This window comes from Impatiens glandulifera, chromosome 3 (assembly GCF_907164915.1).
Source record: "Impatiens glandulifera chromosome 3, dImpGla2.1, whole genome shotgun sequence".
Taxonomy (NCBI): Eukaryota; Viridiplantae; Streptophyta; class Magnoliopsida; order Ericales; family Balsaminaceae; genus Impatiens; species Impatiens glandulifera.
Window position 1 is genome coordinate 537,771 of NC_061864.1, and position 19,229 is coordinate 556,999.

At 30.5% G+C, this 19,229-nt stretch overlaps 2 protein-coding genes across 3 annotated transcripts; both read left to right on the forward strand.

The window, feature by feature from the left end:
• The first annotated feature begins 9,240 nt into the window (after nt 1–9,240).
• On the forward strand, nt 9,241–11,264 carry LOC124931173 (2-hydroxymuconate semialdehyde hydrolase-like). The gene is made up of 5 exons (XM_047471569.1): nt 9,241–9,714; nt 10,244–10,555; nt 10,664–10,759; nt 10,847–10,914; nt 10,998–11,264. The coding sequence occupies exons 1-5, from the start codon at nt 9,397–9,399 to the stop codon at nt 11,113–11,115; spliced, it is 912 nt and encodes a 303-aa protein (XP_047327525.1). The 5' UTR covers nt 9,241–9,396; the 3' UTR covers nt 11,116–11,264.
• Nucleotides 11,265–13,468: 2,204 nt separating this feature from the next.
• Nucleotides 13,469–18,620, forward strand: LOC124931770 (guanine nucleotide-binding protein alpha-1 subunit). Of its 2 annotated transcripts, none has more exons than XM_047472322.1 (15): nt 13,469–14,022; nt 14,185–14,370; nt 14,889–14,961; nt 15,404–15,441; nt 15,533–15,622; nt 15,729–15,806; nt 15,889–15,996; nt 16,133–16,234; nt 16,658–16,713; nt 16,904–17,038; nt 17,294–17,387; nt 17,461–17,520; nt 17,603–17,682; nt 18,105–18,337; nt 18,416–18,620. In XM_047472322.1, the coding sequence occupies exons 2-14, from the start codon at nt 14,308–14,310 to the stop codon at nt 18,280–18,282; spliced, it is 1,155 nt and encodes a 384-aa protein (XP_047328278.1). In that variant the 5' UTR covers nt 13,469–14,022; nt 14,185–14,307; the 3' UTR covers nt 18,283–18,337; nt 18,416–18,620. The 2 variants fall into 2 exon arrangements, with proteins under 2 accessions (XP_047328278.1, XP_047328279.1); XM_047472323.1 differs by having other exon boundaries at nt 13,469–13,651.
• Nucleotides 18,621–19,229: the final 609 nt, after the last annotated feature.

Genomic DNA, 19,229 nt, shown 5'->3' on the forward strand with positions numbered 1-19,229 from the left:
GCTGCTATGGTCTTGTATTTATTGGATACAACAAGCTCTATCTTTATTTGAAAAAATAGTTTGTTTGGAAATTGCAGTTTATTTCAATTTAGATTTCGCATTCTTTCAAGGAAACAATATATTCTTCACGTTGAAATATTTGCACAAATTTGTAGATTTTGTTTGGTATAATAATTAAAGTTTGATTTTAAGTTTAACATACAAGTTAAATTAAGTTTGGTTGGATTAATTGGTCAATTTTGTATTCAATAACAGACCAAGTTTGAGTTATCCAATTTTAAAATAAATAAATAACTTGCTATACATCTTCTACATATAATTTGTTTATAATAATATTTGATTAATTTATTTGGTATGAATGTGTGATTAATTGAGATTTCAATATTATTTGTCAAATTAATTGATGGTTATATAATCTATTTTTTTAAATTTATTTGTCATATAATTATGTTGCTGAAAATTGAGATGAATGATCCAACTAACCATATTTATAATATCTTTTACCAACCAATCTTGAATAAAAAATTACTAAATAATATGTAACTATACTTAAACTAAAACAGATGATGGGCAAATAAATAGAAAAGTCAATGAGTCAAACCTTTAATTTACTATTATAATTTGTATGAGATATTTTAAATTTGTTTCTTTAATTCAAATTAAAACAATACATATATTGTAAATTTAAAATAAAAACAATAGCAGTTACATAGATGTTTTAAAACAAAATAAAACGTGACAATATTAGTATATGTAGATTGCACATAAGAAAAATAGTCAAAAGAGTTGTTCTCTAATGCAATTACATTACAAATTAAGTATATTATGTTATTGAATTAAATCAATTTTGTTAAAATTAGATCTTACTAAATAACTAACTAATTTTAAAACATTAATCAAATGACTTTAATTAAAAATAAGAACTAAATAATTTCAGTTAAATAATAATTAAATTATATTATCAAATACAATCTAAAACCACTTTTTTCTAATATATCTTTAATAAACTTGTCTCACTATTTTTAGTAGATAATTTATATGTGTTGCTCTAAATCTTAAAATATATATATATATAACTATTTTTACTGAATTTGTGATAAAAATTAAAAAAATAAATAAGATTATAAAAATATAGAAGGTACATTTCAGAGTTTATACCTACTAAACTATGAATAAATTAAAGCTATTTTAGCTAACATATTGGATTTGATGCAATGTAAAAATATTTATGAAAATTAAATAAATGGACAATAAAATGTGTATTTCTTTTTATTGATCATGAAATAAAATATATATTTAAATGATGAGAAAACACTAAAGTCTAACCAATAGAAGGGAATATTATATTTAAGTATAGTTAATTTTGTAATATTTCCATCGAAAAAATTATAAATATTTTAAATTTAGGATTTTACGAGTTTATAAACAATATTATTACTTTAATATTAAAAAAAGAAAATATAAATATGAGTTTAAACTCACTATTGTATTTCAATTTTTTAATACAATAATAATATTATTTATAAAGTCGTAAAATCTTAAATTCAAAATATTTATAATTTTGTAACATTGTGATATGAAATTCAATACTGATCACCTACCATTTATTCTTGTTGAATCCTTATAGGTATAGCTACTTATTCCAACATCAAAATTCTGTCTCTTTCATTTCAATTCAAAAGAATTGAAATTGTCATATTTTGTCTCCTCCCCTATCACTTTGGTCAAATTTAATATCACTTGCACAATATTTAGACATATCACTAGACAATTTAGACTAAAAAAACACTTTCTTTCTTGCCGACCATTTTTTAAAAATTAATTAAAAAAAGGATTTAAGTTAAGTTTGGACCAATTCTAAAATTACCTAAAACAAGATTAATTATTGACACTTTTTATATATATATAATAACACTTTACAAATTATCCGTTATTCGTACCATTAATCCACAATACACTACAGGTTAAATTAGTCTAAACAAGTTAGAGTTATTAGTTTAAGGATTGACCCATCCTAAAAAAATTACATAATACATCTTAATAATTTTACTATAAAGTAAATTAAATAAGGTCATACTCTTATTTAAAGTATATAATTATAATAACTTTTTATGAAAAATATATTTGAAATTCAACAATAATGATAGATCAAAATTTAGATCATTATTAATATTTATTTATTATTATTGTTTTATATATTTAATTTGTTTTAAATTTATCTAGTAAATAAATATTATATTTTTTAAGTTATAGTTAAAGTAATTATAGTAAAACCATTTTGACAATTAATTGACTATAGTCATCACATGGTTATATTATGTCCATATATAATTTGACAACTAAATGCTAAATAATTAAATGATGATTTTCTTCTCTTATGACCCTATGCTTTTAGAAATAAATCTCATATTTCAATTTCTTTAGGAAAACATTTTTTTATATTTATAATGATAAAAATACAAAATTCTCTGTCACCATTATTTTGAAAAGGGTTAAAAAAAATAAAAACTACATATAACTAACTATCCAACCCTTGGCCTAGATTATATAAATGATTTTCTTTTCATTCTATGCACTTACTTTTTAAATAATATATATATTAATCAATTGTATTTGTATATAAATTAATGATTAGATTAAAGTTAATAATATAAATATAATTTCAATAGAAATCATAAATAATAATATAAATATATTTGCTTGTTAGAATTATATGGATTTATAATTCTAAAATGGATTTAAATTATTTGACTAAAGGTTATATATGTTATTATTATTAAGCTAAATCAATTTTAAGTGATTTATAAAGATTAAGGGATTTTGGAGTATATTGAAAGTAATATGGATAATTTATATATGTGTAGATACCTTAGAATAATTTTATATTTTGTGATGGTCAAAATAAAATTATCAAATAAAGCATATAAAATGGGTTATGGTCCCCAATTCACTCTCACCTACAATCCTTGGAGCCTCCATCGATCCATAGAGAGAGAAGAAGGTGATTGCTGAGTTTGGAAGATCAAAACACCCAATCTTCTGTGATAGACAGAGGATAATGGATCAAGGTATTTTTCTCACTCTAATAGTTTGCTTGTAGTCTTCAACTAAAAGATTTTGGATGATAGGTTTCTTCCTCTAATGATTTAGTTTGTATTCTAAGATTTATTCACTTAGTTTTTAGAATTGGATCTAACAATTGGTATCAGAGCATGGATTTGTTAGACTACAAGTAATCAATTAGGGTTATTTTGGAATCAATTTTTCAGAATTACTTTAGGGTTTGTTTTGCATGTGTCTATTTCCGCAAAATTATCTGATGCATGTTAAGGATTATTGTTTGATCATTCATTATATGATGAATTGAACAATTTTGGGGGTGAAAATCAATGAATGAGTGATTTTCAATGTTGGATGCAGCCCCTCTTTGTTTTTTTTTAGATCGATGGGGTTAGGATTGGTCTGTAATTGACTAAACCTTTTGCGATTATCCCTATTCGATCTAAAATGATTTTGTTTGTCTATTGTTTGAGCATATATGTGAATTATAACTATTTCGTGCAATTTTATGACGTCTTACATTGTAAAATAGGATAGTTGAGTAACATGCTATAAAATTAGCCTCTTGTTGTAATTGTCTTGTTTTATATGTTGGGCATGAGACATGACATTGTATGAATATTCACCGGCCCAAAGGAAGGTAGATGTTTGTACATTGACATGGATTGTTGCAGTATTAAAATATGTGACAATTATTAGGTTGCCATGTGAACATTGAATTTGTCCAAAGATAAATCCATTGTTTGACAGGTCTTGTTGTCAATATTTATGTACTGGACCAAGTTGCCAATTACAGGTTAACACTTTTAGTCAAAAGATTAGGTGTTGATGTTGTGCCGGTTTCTTGTTGATGGATGCACAATAATATGAGTTACATTATTATTAAATATATATGCACATTATTTTGTGAGCTTACATTATTTTATATTCTCTGTTATTACAGTTAACATTTCAAGTATCATAGGTAATGTTAATGCAGTTCCTATGCTTAATGGAACTAATTATAAAGTCTGGAAAGAGAACGTTATGATTGTTCTCGGGTGCATGGATCTTGACATTGCACTTAGGGTCGCACGCCCCCCATCTCTTACAGCATCAAGTACTCTTGATGATAAAAGAGAGCTGGAAAAGTGGGAGCGTTCGAATCGTGTAAGCTTAATGATCATGAAACGTGCTATTCCAGAAGCATTTCGGGGCAATTTGTCGGAAGACAATGATGCTAAAGCATTCCTAGATGCACTTGAGAAGCGTTTTGAGAAAAACGAGAAGGCTGAAACAAGTACGCTTTTAGCTAAGCTTGTTTCACTCAAGTATAATGGCAAAGGGAATATTAGGGAGTACATTATGGAAATGTCTCATCTTGCTTCAAGACTTAAGGACCTTAAGTTAGAGCTGTCTGAAGAACTGCTTGTCCATTTAGTCTTGATTTCTCTTCCTTCTCAGTTTGGGCAGCTTAAAATAAGTTATAACTGCCAGAAGGATAAATGGGCACTTAATGAGCTGATATCTCATTGTGTTCAAGAAGAAGAGAGAATTAAGCATGATCGAACAGAAAGTGCTCATATGGCATCATCTTCCAAAGACAAAGAGAATAAGAAAAGGAAGAAGAAAGTTGTAGCTGTGGGTGCTCCTTCTCAATTGAAACAGAAAAAGTCTAACGGCTTGAACTGTTTCTTCTGTAGAGAAGAAGGACATCAAAAGAAAGATTGTCTTAAGTATCATGCATGGCGCGTGAAAAAGGGTACACTTCTCAACCTTGTTTGTTCTGAGGTTAATTTGGTTTCTGCATCTAGACATACATGGTGGTTAGATTCTGGTGCTACCATTCACATTAGTATGTCTATGCAGGGTTGCCTGAATTGCCGAAAGCCGAATGATGCTGAAAGATACATTTTTGTGGGCAATGGCGAAATAGTTGAAGTTGAAGCTATCGGAGACTTTAGATTGTTACTAAAATCTGGACAGTTTTTGGACTTAAATGATACTTTTGTTATACCGTCTTTTAGACGAAACTTAATTTCCATTTCAGCATTGGACAAATTTGGTTATTTTGGTTCATTTGGAAATGGAAAATTTAGTTTATCATTAAATTCAAATGTTATGGGTTCTGGTTTTTTATCTGTTTGTGACAATCTATACATGTTAGAAACTGTAGCTTCATTTAATGAAACCTTGCAAGTTAATTCAAGAGGTGCAAAACGTAAATTAACTAATGATGATTCAGCTCTGTTATGGCATAGACGTTTAGGTCATATCTCTCAAAAGAGAATTGAAAAGCTTGTGTCAAATGAGATATTAAGTCCTCTTGATATGACTGACTTTAATGTTTGTGTTAGTTGTATTAAAGGGAAACAAACGAGTGTAAGGAGATTTGAAGCTAACCGAGCGACGGAAGTCCTTGAATTGATACATACTGATATTTGTGGACCATTCCCTACAGCAGCTTGGAATGGTCAACAATATTATATATCATTCATTGACGATTTCTCGCGTTATGCCTACATATATCTCATTCAAGAGAAGTCACAATCTTTGGACGTGTTCAAATCCTTTAAAGCTGAAGTTGAAAATCAGCTTGATAAAAAGATTAAGGCCGTCAGATCCGATCGTGGGGGTGAATATTATGGTCGGTATGACGGGTCAGGTGAACAACGTCCAGGACCATTTGCTAAATTCCTAAGAGAATGCGGTATTGTTCCTCAGTACACCATGCCGGGTTCGCCTAACATGAATGGTGTTGCTGAAAGACGAAACCGCACACTTAAGGACATGGTAAGGAGCATGATTGCAAATTCAAGCTTACCAGAATCTCTTTGGGGTGAAGCACTAAAGACAACAGCTTATATCCTTAACAGGGTACCTACTAAGGCGACGACTAACAAAACCCCATATGAGTGTTGGACAGGCCGAAAACCTGTATTAACACATTTACATGTATGGGGGTGTCCAGCTGAGGCAAGGCCATACAGGCCAAATGAAAAGAAATTGGACTCTAAGACTGTTAGTTGTTATTTTGTTGGATATCCTGAAAGGTCAAGGGGGTACAAATTTTATGATCCTACGGTAAAGACAATTTTTGAAACGGGAAATGCCCGGTTTTTCGAGGATATAGAGTGTGTGAGGAAAGATAAGGAAAACATTGTCTTTGAAGAAGAATTTGTTTCTATTCCTTTGGTTTCACTTGATTTTAATCAAGTGGATAATGAAAAGGACAATGTGCTTTCTGAACCTATTCAAGAAGAAATTCTGGAAGAACAAACTCAACAATCTCGAGAAACTATGCCATTACGAAGGTCCACTAGAGAAAGAAGGAGTACGATTTCAGACGATTATTACGTATTCTTACAAGAACATGAGGACATAGACGAAGTAAAAGATGACCCTGTCACTTTCAACCAAGTCATTAAGAGTTCTGATTCTCAAAAATGGATTGATGCCATGAATGAGGAGTTAAAGTCTATGAAGGACAATGACGTTTGGGATCTCGTTCCGTTACCTGCAGGTTCGAAACCCGTTGGTTGTAAATGGATTTTTAAATCCAAAAGGGATTCGAATGGTAACATTGAGAGATTCAAAGCACGTCTTGTTGCTAAGGGTTTTACTCAAAAGGAAGGCATCGACTATAAGGAAACTTTTTCTCCGGTATCTACGAAAGATTCCTTTGGAACTATAATGGCACTCGTAGCTCATTATGATTTAGAGTTACATCAGATGGATGTTAAGACTGCGTTTCTTAATGGCGACATTAATGAAACAATATATATGGTGCAACCCGAGTTCTTTGATTCTGATAATTTAAAGGACTTAGTTTGTAAACTGAAGAAATCCATCTACGGGCTAAAACAAGCTTCCCGTCAATGGTATTACAAATTTCATCAAGCTGTTATCTCATATGGTTTTGAGGCAAATAAAGTTGATGATTGTATATACCATAAATTTAGTGGGAATAAAATTATGTTTCTGATTTTATATGTTGATGACATATTATTGGCATGCAATGATATAGGCTTATTGCACGACACTAAGAAATTTCTTTCAACGAAATTTGAAATGAAAGATCTTGGTGACGCTTCTTTTGTATTAGGAATTCAGATATATCGAGATCGTGGTCAAGGTATACTTGGATTATCACAAAAGAACTATATCGAGAAGGTTTTAAAAAGGTTTGGCATGCATGAATGTAAAGCAGGAGATACCCCTGTGGCTAAAGGAGACAAAATAGATAAAAGTCAATGCCCTTCAAGTGACTTTGAAGCCAAAGAAATGCAAAAGATTCCTTATGATTCTGCAGTAGGAAGCTTAATGTATGCTCAAGTATGCACGCGTCCGGATATAGCGTACATAGTTGGCATGTTAGGAAGATACTTGAATAATCCTGGATTGGATCATTGGAAGGCTGTAAAAAGAGTATTCAGATATTTACAAAGAACTAAGGAATATATGCTCACATACAAGAAATCAGATCAGCTTGAGATCATAGGGTACACTGATTCTGATTTTACTGGATGCAAAGATGACTTGAAGTCAACATCAGGCTATATTTTCCTTTTAGTTGGAGGAGCTATCTCTTGGAAGAGTGCTAAACAGAAACTTACAGCTTCTTCAACTATGGCAGCTGAATTTATAGCATGCTATGAAGCATCTAATCAAGCATTATGGCTGAATAATTTTATTATGGGATTACAAGTCAAAGAGATCGAAAGACCACTTAAGATACTATGTGATAATCAGTCAGCTGTAATGTTCTCTAACAACAATAGGAGTTTCTCAAAGTCTAAGTTTGTAGACATCAAGTTTCTGGTTGTTAAGGAAAGAGTTCAGGATGGTCAAATATCTATAGAACACATTGGAACAGACTTCATGATAGCGGATCCGCTCACTAAGGGATTACAACCCAAGGTCTTTCATAAGCATGTTGCCCATATGGGGGTTGTATCTCTTGGAGATATTGAAGTTTAGTGGGAGTCTGTATGTTTTTTGGGATACTATTCTATGGATATTTGTAATATATATTTTGGTTTAATCATTTTGGTATTAATTTTGGTGTTCATTTAGTCCATTCTGGCTATTTTTATGGATCTCAATACAGTTTTTGTTGGACCAGTTGGAAATAGGCATGTTAAATCACATTACATGTAATTTCCATGCTACACATCCATATTTGATCTATGTCATTTGGTTATATTAATGCTTGTGATCATTGATCGGTTAAGCTACGATAATGATAACGAAAGCCGCTTTGGTTCTGCATTTGATATAATCAATGGACAAGATTGTTTGAATATATTCTTTTAGATAATAACAAAATTTGATATCATAAGGATAATGTATAATTGTTTAGTTCATAATTTAATCCAAGTGGGAGATTGTTAGAATTATATGGATTTATAATTCTAAAATGGATTTAAATTATTTGACTAAAGGTTACATATGTTATTATTATTAAGCTAAATCAATTTTAAGTGATTTATAAAGATTAAGGGATTTTGGAGTATATTGAAAGTAATATGGATAATTTATATATGTGTAGATACCTTAGGATAATTTTATATTTTGTGATGGTCAAAATAAAATTATCAAATAAAGCATATAAAATGGGTTATGGTCCCCAATTCACTCTCACCTACAATCCTTGGAGCCTCCATCGATCCATAGAGAGAGAAGAAGGTGATTGCTGAGTTTGGAAGATCAAAACACCCAATCTTCTGTGATAGACAGAGGATAATGGATCAAGGTATTTTTCTCACTCTAATAGTTTGCTTGTAGTCTTCAACTAAAAGATTTTGGATGATAGGTTTCTTCCTCTAATGATTTAGTTTGTATTCTAAGATTTATTCACTTAGTTTTTAGAATTGGATCTAACACCAATCACATATTTAAGTTTCCAATTTTGTTGAATAATAATATAAATTTAAAGTTTTATAATAGAAGGTAAGTAGCCATTTATGTAATATAATTTGACAAATAAGCTAAATACAAGTTAAATGAGGATTTTCTTCTCTTTATGATGAGCCTATGCTGTAAGAAATAAATCTCATTATACACATAATTAGTTGTCGGCATTACTATAATAATTTATAAAGGTAAAAATAAAGAGAAGATAATTTAGAAATCAAACGGGGCTGTCCAGACATCTAAAAAGCCGGTGTCTCTCTTATCTTTCAACTGATTTGTCATTCGATTTTAATTTTATTTTTTTTTCATTTCTCTCTCAAACTCTCTCCTCTCTCTCTCTCTTTCTCTCTTTCTCTTTTCTTCTTCCTCCTCCCAAAATACCAAAAAAACAGGAGAGGAAGGAAGGAAGGAGAGGGAGACAAAACAGAATCGACGACGACGATGTCATCAAGCTCGTCATGTATAAGCCTTGCCTCTCTCTACGAAGGATATATCCGCCGCTGTTTCTCCGGCGCCGGTCTCTCCAATAAGACCGTTGAAATCGACGGCGGCGAAACCACAATGGAGTATTGGGGACCAACCAAGGAGACAGGCTCAAAACCAGCCCTCGTACTGATTCATGGATTTGGGCCGGAGACAATCTGGCAGTGGCGGCGTCAGGCCACCGCATTCTCTCGTGATTATGATATTTACGCTCCCAATCTCGTCTTTTTCGGCGACTCCACCACCAAATCTGCCCAAAGGTCCGAGATTTTCCAGGTACCCCATATTGTCTGTTCTGTTCTGTTCTGCCAGGGTTTAACTGTTTTTTTTATATTAATTATCTGTATTTTGTCTACTTTCAAATATCTATTATATATATTGCAGGATGTTAAATACTATTATATTTATGTTGCATTATTGCCGGCCCTACTTACTCATCATAACACATATGATATTTAGTTTATTTAGTGTAATGACAAAAAAATGTAACTAGTGGGGTTACTCCATAATATTTTATTAATCAATCTTAATTATAGAGTCATAAATTATAATAAATGCATTAATATATATATGGAGAAAGTAAATCAATACAATTTAACAAAAAAAATACTTACCCATTTGAAAATTTCTTTACTTAGATACTTATAAGTAGTAAATATTGATTTTTTTTATTACCTTTAGAAAATGTGAAGTAATCCGAAACAAATTAGTGTCAAAGTATTATCCACAAAGGGAAGATGATAATTTGTTTCGGCATAATATTATCACAATCGAATTGAATAGACACTAGTGTTTGATCTCGTAGGCAGAGTGCGTGGTAAAATTGATGGAGACGCTAAACGTGGAAAAGTTCAATGTGATGGGAACAAGTTATGGGGGATTTGTAGCATATAGAATAGCATTAAAGTGGCCGGAAAAGGTGGAGAAGGTGATAATCGCTAGCTCGGGCATCAACATGCGACTGAGGGATAACTTGGACATGGTGCAACGAGCGAAAGTCGAAGGAGTTGAAGACGTACTCCTCCCAACAAACCTTCCTCACATGAAAATCTCATTCTCACTCATTTCCGCCTCCAAATCCCACATCCCCGATTTCATCTTAAAAGACATGTTGAAGGTTATAACTCTACTTCAACTTCATTGTATATATATATATATATATTATTTATGTATAGTAAATAATTTAATTTGTAATATAATTTCAGTTATTGTTTTTCCAATGCAGAGGCTTTTCTCCCATAATAGGAACTCAAAAATTGAATTGTTACAAGGGCTTACCATAGGAAAGGATGACAAAGTTAATGTTTCTCCTCTTCAGCAGGTAAACTTAATTTAATATGTAATACATCAAAACTGTTATTTGAGTTTCAATTAAACTAGCTAGCTAAATGTTATCCAACTGCACCAGGATGTGTTATTGGTGTGGGGCGAGCAAGATCGCATTTTCTTCTTGGAAAATGCAAATGAGCTCAAAGAGTAAGATTCTTCCTTTTTTTTTTTTGTTGTTGTTTCTTTTAATTATAAACCATAACTTACGATTGATTAATATATTGTTCCAGGCTTTTGGGAGAGAAGACGAGGCTCGAAGTGATAAAGAACACGGGTCATATCCCTCAAATAGAGAGTCCAGATACTTTCAACAACATTGTCAGGAAATTCTTAAGTGGGGCGACTTAATTAGTTCTTTACTAGCTAGAGATTATATTATAGACCAGACAGATTGTTTTGATTGCTCTTGTTTAGGGTTAGATCTCTAGACCTTTGATTAGAATCGTTTGTGGTGAACTCTTGGTAGTTTAATATTGTTCTATAATTTGGTAGTATAATTGACTTGCAATTTCACAAGGAGACTACAGGGCCACGTTTGATCTGGTTTTTTTTAAGGGTTTTTGTTGGATTTTAATATTAAACTCTCAAGAAAAAGGTGCACCATTTAATTTGTAGAAGAGGCCACAATATATTATCAAAAAAGGTCCCACAATACTTATTCTTACAAAGATATTTATCTAGAAATAATATTTTCAAAATGTATAAATTTTTCAAACACTTAAGTAAATAAAAATATCAAGAATTTTTATTTCAGAGTATAAGTTAAAATCATAAAACAAGAAGAAGAAAAAATAAATCTGAAAGCAGACTTAGCACATTAGTATACACATTCTCCAAGGTTAAGATAAAAAAAAAACTTCTAACATACAAAAAAAATATATTTAAAATTAGGTTTTTTTGCCCTCATGTTGCAGCCTCGTGTATTTGAACTGATGACACGTACAAATAATAAACTTTTATTTAATTTTTAAATTACTTTTGCTACTTACGAACCAATAAATTTAAAATACATCCCTTCTTAATTTTGAAGGTTAAATTAAATGTATTTTTATTTATTTATAATACATTCAAATACATTTTACTGTTTTACTTTTTATATTTCAATACTTTTAAATTTATTTATAAAGCTTTTTCTAATTTTTTTATTTAGCCTTTTTATCAACAATATTTTTTGTAAGATAATATAATTACATTTATTTCGTTAAATAATAAGATTAATTGTTATTTTTATTTAATAATAATAACATAATATTATATATAAAAAATGAACAACTAAACTAAAATAATAAATATTTATCAACTATTTAAAATATAGTGTTACAATTAATTATTTTTATTTTTATTTATAGAAAGAATTAATAATTTTGAAATTTTAATATAAAAATACAAAAAAAATAATATCCGGTTAAATATATTAATTTAAATATCTGTATACATATTAAAAAAAATTATTCTAAAATATCTTCATATTAAAAATAGTTCAATTATTATTAAAAAAAACTTAGTATAATATAAAGTAAATTTTCAAAATAATTCATGATATTTTAATATGTTTTAAATAATTCAAATAATTATTATTGTATTGTCTAATAAAAAACAATATTATGATTATTTTTTAAATATTATTAAATTAAATATTGGAAAATAAAATAAAATAAAATAAAAAAGAATTAGAAAACTATAAAACAAAATAATATAAATTAAAAAATATATATATTTAAGTTTTATTAATTTTTAAAGTTAGTTGAGAAATCATTTCATACTTTTACTTATACATGAAATAAAATTAGACAGTAATACTTTATAAAATAATGTGATAATTAACGTCAAGTTTATGAGGAAAAATATCAATTATTCTAAATTATAATCACAATGAATATACTTAGTTACCAATTAGACCTAACAAATTGATAATACACATTTTACTCCATTGCACCAACTTTGAAAGCAACTTTGAAGTACCATCAATGTGGAGTGAATCATATTGCCCACAAATGACGATTTTGAATTTTGTATTATATATATATTTTTTAAGAACATTACGTTTTTGCTAGTAACTATATAATAGATGATATGACTATATTTTTATACTAAAATTTAGTTGAATAAGATGTTCAAACTTTTTATTGATCATGCATCTTAAACTGATCAGTAATTCATAATATGATATTAATCTATTATTTGCATAGTGCAATATAAATATTTTGGTTTTCATCTAAATCGTTTAGTTCTGATGAGCTTAACAGAATAACAATAAAATATATATTTTGAGTTCTTGACAATATATCTACTTTTGTTTGTGTTTTTTTTTTTAAAGTTATTTATTAAAATTTAATAAATTATAAATATTAATTTATAGATGGAAGATTTATCGATTTTATCCTTATCCTGTGTTATTCAAACATATCGGTAGTAGTACCGTGACATTAATCTGAGGTCTCCTGATTAGTAAGGCTTAGTTTGATTCCCAACTTTTACCCCTTTAAAAAATTGAGCATTGCTAGTTACTTTTGGACGGCTGCATTTTTGGAATCAAAGTAGTCCTAAAAGAAAAAATATTATTCAGCGGGTTTCTCTATTCTTGTGCCCGGAAATCCAAACTTGTCTATGATTTATATTATTATAAATCTTCTTCTCACGCGCCATTGACCGGTTACAGTCCCTTTGACCGGTGGTTTCTGTTTACTCTCTTCTTTCTTCTCCAGCGCTCTTAAACACACTTTACAGCAAGGTTAAGGGGCCTTTGAGTTTCAAGCAGAACAATAAATAGTATTTACTCCATTGCACTTGCTTTTCCCTTACCGATCACCGCCAACGGAGATCATTCTTCTTCCCAAAACTTGCAGATCCAAATTCCAATCGGTGCTTTCTTACAATCTATCTGGTTTGCTTATTTCTCTGCCTCTATCCACAACGATTTTCTTTCGTTTTATGCTGCCCTTTTGTAGTAGTACTACGCTCTCTCGATTTTTAGGAGTTTTTCAGAATTTTGATAATGTGTTTGTATGCTTTGGGGTATTACATGGTTGATGAACTCTAAATTATACAAGAGGAATCCGTTCTATTTAATAACTGGTTTTTTGCTAAGTGTATCAGATATTGATAGTTTGTTTCTATGTATGTAATGTGATTCAATTCTCATTTGTGTGTAAATGGAGAGACGCAGAGTACACTACATTACTACTGGAATTATTGCAAAACTTGTTGTTTGATGCATTCTGTTTGATAATCTGTGCTCGAGGTGTAACTTCACAGGTAACAAAAACTCTTTGATATCGGTCGCGCCACGAATAGCCCTCCCTTGTCAATAAATTTTGGCAATAATATCTAACATTTTATAAGAAGGAAGTCTTATTGAGATTCGGATGATTTAAAGGATTAACCATGATTCTTTCCTTTATGTCATTATGGAAATAGGTAGCTTGAGACTGAGCTGCACTGAAGCTACACGGGCAATGAATTAAGACATTGAAGATTGTTCCCATCTGCTGGTCTTTGCCTGATTGCTATTGTTTATGCTGTCTACAACAATAGAACAATATGGGTATACTTTGTGGTAAACACCAACATCACAAGCAAGCAAATACAGAAGAAAACAATCAGGTAGAGTTTGTCTGAAAACTCTTGAAAAATCAAATCAGAGATCATTGAAATCTTGTAGACTGCAAGTATTCTTACATGGAAGTTCCAAATTATATATATCGTAGATAGACAGTCTTCATTTCTATTATTTTACGAGAGTTGATAAAGATTTAAATATGTATACCTATAAACATTTGGCGGATGGCTTAAAAACACTTACCTGTCAAATAGGACAATGTTTGATTGATGGAAAGACTCTCAATTAGGATAGAATCAAATGATTATTTTTCACTTCTTTCTGATCTTTTATCTGAGGATGGGAACATGTTTGGTTAGGAGGTCTTTAACATTGTCTATGATGATTTATTTATTTAACTTTTTCACATAGACACTTTTTAATGTATTTTTTCATGTTTTGTTTGAGCATAAGAACAGCCTATTTGCTGCTCTCCTTTAGTCCTTCTGAGGAATGAGAGTAACATGTTTGTGCTCTCCAATATTTTTAATTAAATAATATTCATTGTCAACTCTTCAATCAGACTGCAGAAATAGAAAGACGGATTGAAGAAGAGACAAAGGCAGAGAAACATATACAAAAACTTCTACTACTTGGTAAGTAATAGTAAACTCTTTTCCTTGTTCTGGCAACATTGTTTTTGTAGTGATTATCCATTGGGGAAATAAAGTTGGAATCCTGTGGTCACCAAAATATGCCCAAGTAAATGCAAATGTGCATTTAAGTGAGATGAGTGCTTCAATTTTACAAGTTGAAAGCGATTATGCTTTGGATTCCTTCTAACGTTAGGCTAGTTTTAGTTCCTGATCCATATATAGTTGCATACTAATGAAACAAGTGCTCATGTTTTCACATGTTGTTTTCTTATAAGGTATTTAGTTTTATGCATGAATATTGAATACTTTCTTCAGATAACTGTATTTTCTATTCGAGTTTTTTATGCATGTTTTATCCATTAATGCTTCTCTAACAAAAAAGTATCATCTTCATCTTTGCTTGGACTTTCTTCACATTGTTATGAATTAATTTTCCACTCAGGTGCTGGAGAGTCCGGGAAATCAACGATTTTCAAACAGGCGAGAATTTAAATATGATTTGCACTTTGCTGTGTTATGTGCAAAATTATAACTTTAGTACTCATCCTTAAGCTTTATGATTGTCTTTCAGATCAGACTTTTGTTCCAAACTGGCTTTGATGATGCAGAGCTAAAGAGCTATATTCCTGTTATTCATGCCAATGTGTATCAGACTATAAAAGTATGCTTATAAATTATTTCAGATTTCTTTAGTCCTTTTTGTAACTTTTAAGTTCAATTTATCCTATAACAACTGTTTAATGCTCTATATATCTTCTCTATGACAGATATTGTGTGATGGATCCAAAGAACTAGCTCAAAATGGAACTGATTCTTCAAAATATGTTGTATCTACTGAGAATAAGGTCTGATTGTTAACTTTGCCATGTGTCTACATTCTTCTCAATGAATTATAAACATGAATATAAAGTTATATCCTTTTGCCAGGCAATTGGAGATAAACTATCTGATATTGGTAGTAAGGTAGATTATCCAAGATTAACAAAAGAACTTGCAGAGGAAATACAAACCTTGTGGGAAGATACTGCAATACAGGTAGCTTTAGCTGACTTCTCCTTGTTACATTAGTTTTTTTCTGGTTTTGTATTCCCTTTATACAAATTGCTGGTCAACTAAAACTTGGTACCCACCATAACTGCCAAGAAATAAGTTTGTTTTATATGTCATGTAGGAGACATATTCTCGTGGAAATGAACTCCAAGTTCCTGATTGCACTTACTATTTCATGCAAAATTTACAAAGACTGTCTGCTACTGATTATGTTCCAACGAAGGTAACTTGTAATGCAATTCATCACATGTTCCTCTTCAAAATTTACCGATACTGTCTGTGACATAATTGTATCTGGATTGGATTCGTTTCCACATAACGAAATGTTTCGAAACTAAATTTAGTCAGAGGCATATTCATAAAAAAAAAAATCTGTTTCTGAACCTGTAAAAAGCATAAGGGTTCCAAATGGGGGTAAAAAGAAAGCAAAATGTATCATTCTCTTGGTGACTGAGTCTCACTTCAATATATCAATGAAAAAAAGAGTTCAAGCCTTAACTTAGGTTTTGGGCTTATTTGTATTATAAATTACATTCGTGTGCTAGACCATTCTCATAACATATATTTCTCTAATATGCAAATGACTGATATATGCAACACTCTTCAAGTCTATTTCTCAGCACTTCCTTTTGTCTTTGTTGTGTAGGAAGACGTTCTCTATGCTAGGGTTCGTACAACTGGTGTTGTAGAAATTCAATTCAGGTGAAGTTCTTTCACCTTTAACCTTTTTATATGCTTCTTTCTATTATCTTCTTCAATGGTTACAATTTTATCCTTACTATGCAATTTAACTGCAGCACCAAACTAAAATTTAATTCTATCTCAAAATTGGTTGTACTATATGATTATTATATATGTGATGAGGTCATAAAGAATAGGTTGCTTTTTGCAGTCCAGTTGGGGACAATAAAAAAAGTGGTGAAGTATATAGGCTTTTTGACGTTGGTGGACAGAGAAATGAAAGAAGGAAGTGGATACATCTATTTGAAGGCGTGACAGCGGTTATATTTTGTGCTGCCATTAGCGAGTAAGATTAAATTCCTTCCTTTTACATGAACAAGTCCCAAGTTCTATCTGATACGTTTTCAAATAAAATAAAGCTTCTCATGTCAACGTATTTAAAAAAAAATTGAATATCTTGTGTAACAATAATAAATGCGGCAAGGGAAGCATGTCTAATATTACAAGTATAATACAACCATCAGAAAGGCCAAAAAAAACTTTAAAATGTTGCATATTGATGGTTAATGGAACCTAAAATTAATTTGAGTGTGAATTTCAGGTATGACCAGACACTATTTGAAGACGAAACAAGGAATAGGATGATGGAGACCAAGGAACTATTGGATTGGGTTCTTAAGCAGCCATGTTTTGAGGTTCCCATCCCTTTTCTTCCTCAATTTTCCTCATGACACGTGCTCATTTTGAGGTTTATTCTTTTGGGTGCAGAAAACATCTTTTATGCTGTTCCTTAACAAGTTTGACTTGTTTGAGAAGAAGGTTACCAAAGTACGTAAGAACCAAATTTTACATAACTGATTTCCTTGCAAAGGTTTGAAGGGGTTGGAATTTTGATGTTTTGTTTTTCTAGGTGCCACTAAATGTATGCGAATGGTTCAAGGATTATCAGCCCGTTTCAACAGGGAAACAAGAAGTTGAACACGCTTATGAGTAAGCATCCTAATCTCTCGTCATTCAGTTATGGAGAAAAGGAAAAGATTCTAGAAAGGCAAAATCTTTTTGATGGCCCGAGTTTACCAAGAAGATCCACTGCTCACCTTCTCAAACGGAACAAGGATGGGGCAGAAGGGTCCATGGTAAATGCCAAAAATATTATGGAGTTAAGCGAAATACCTCTCTTTAAAGTGCATTTTCTAGACTAGTAGCTTGTTTGATGGTTTTTTCCTGAAATAATCCAATTATTTGAAGACTTGGATTATTTGGTTTAATGACTAAAATATGTTTTTGTATTTTAATATTTTAAAATGTTATGAGAATAAAGTAAGGTTATATTAGTTAATGATTTGATTCAGAACATGGATTTTGTTGGATTTTTCTAGACTAGTTTAAGATGGGATGGTTCTTGGTTACAGATTCGTGAAGAAGAAATTTGAGGAATTGTATTTCCAGAGCACGCCTCCTGATCGGGTAGATCGATTCTTTAAAATCTACCGTACAACTGCCCTTGATCAAAAGCTAGTGAAGAAGACTTTCAAGCTGGTTGACGAAACCTTGAGAAGGAGACATCTATTCGAAGCAGGGTTATTGTGACGGGAATAATGTCAATACTGAAATTTGTCGTGCCATCATCATACATTACAGACAGGTTCGTACCTATTTGTTCTATTGAAGACTCCTGAATTTGTTTATTGCTGGATTCTAAGTTATTGGCCATCTGATTCAGGGAAAGTAGCGATGAAATTCAATCTTCATCAAAGAAAGATGGTTGTTATATTCTTTTTAACACTACTGGAGTACAATATCTTTTTAATTATTATGTAATGCTTCAATATTTTGTCAATAACGGATTGTGATTTTGCATATGGCTAATCTCTCTTTGTATTGAAAATGATGCTATTATAATTAAATTTCATTTCGATCTTGCTATATTACTAAGTCCTCATATTTCCCTAGTCTACTTAATATGATCAGGATTTTCATCAATTGTTGTTACAAGATGTTTATATACTTGGAGTTTGATGTTGATGAATCTGAATCAATGATATCAACTCAGATCTAGGTTTCCAGTGTCAAATGAATTTTGTGATTATATGGGTAGGTGCAAAACAAAGGAATAACTTGGAAGAAATGTTATTATAAATTTTATATAGAGAAAATGTCATACTATGTTAGTTAGATTATTGATGAAAAATCAAATATTTAAAAAATGTTTAGTCTCAATATAGTGGATAAATAAGATAAATCATTCTGGTGTTGGTAGGTTTTGATTAGTCAATGTTTACCACTAACTTCTTAGTCTTCCAACTTTATATAAATTAATAATTCTTGTAATGCAAGGAAAGGAAGGAAGGCCAAGATTTAGATGAACCCCTATCCCAACTATATTATCATATATGATTATTTAATAATAATAATAATAAAGATTTGAATAATTTATAATTTAAATTTAATTTATATTTGAGTTTAATAGACAATAACAATAAATGTTTTTAATTTGTCTCTAGTATTATATTAATTCAATTATACTCAGTAGTGGT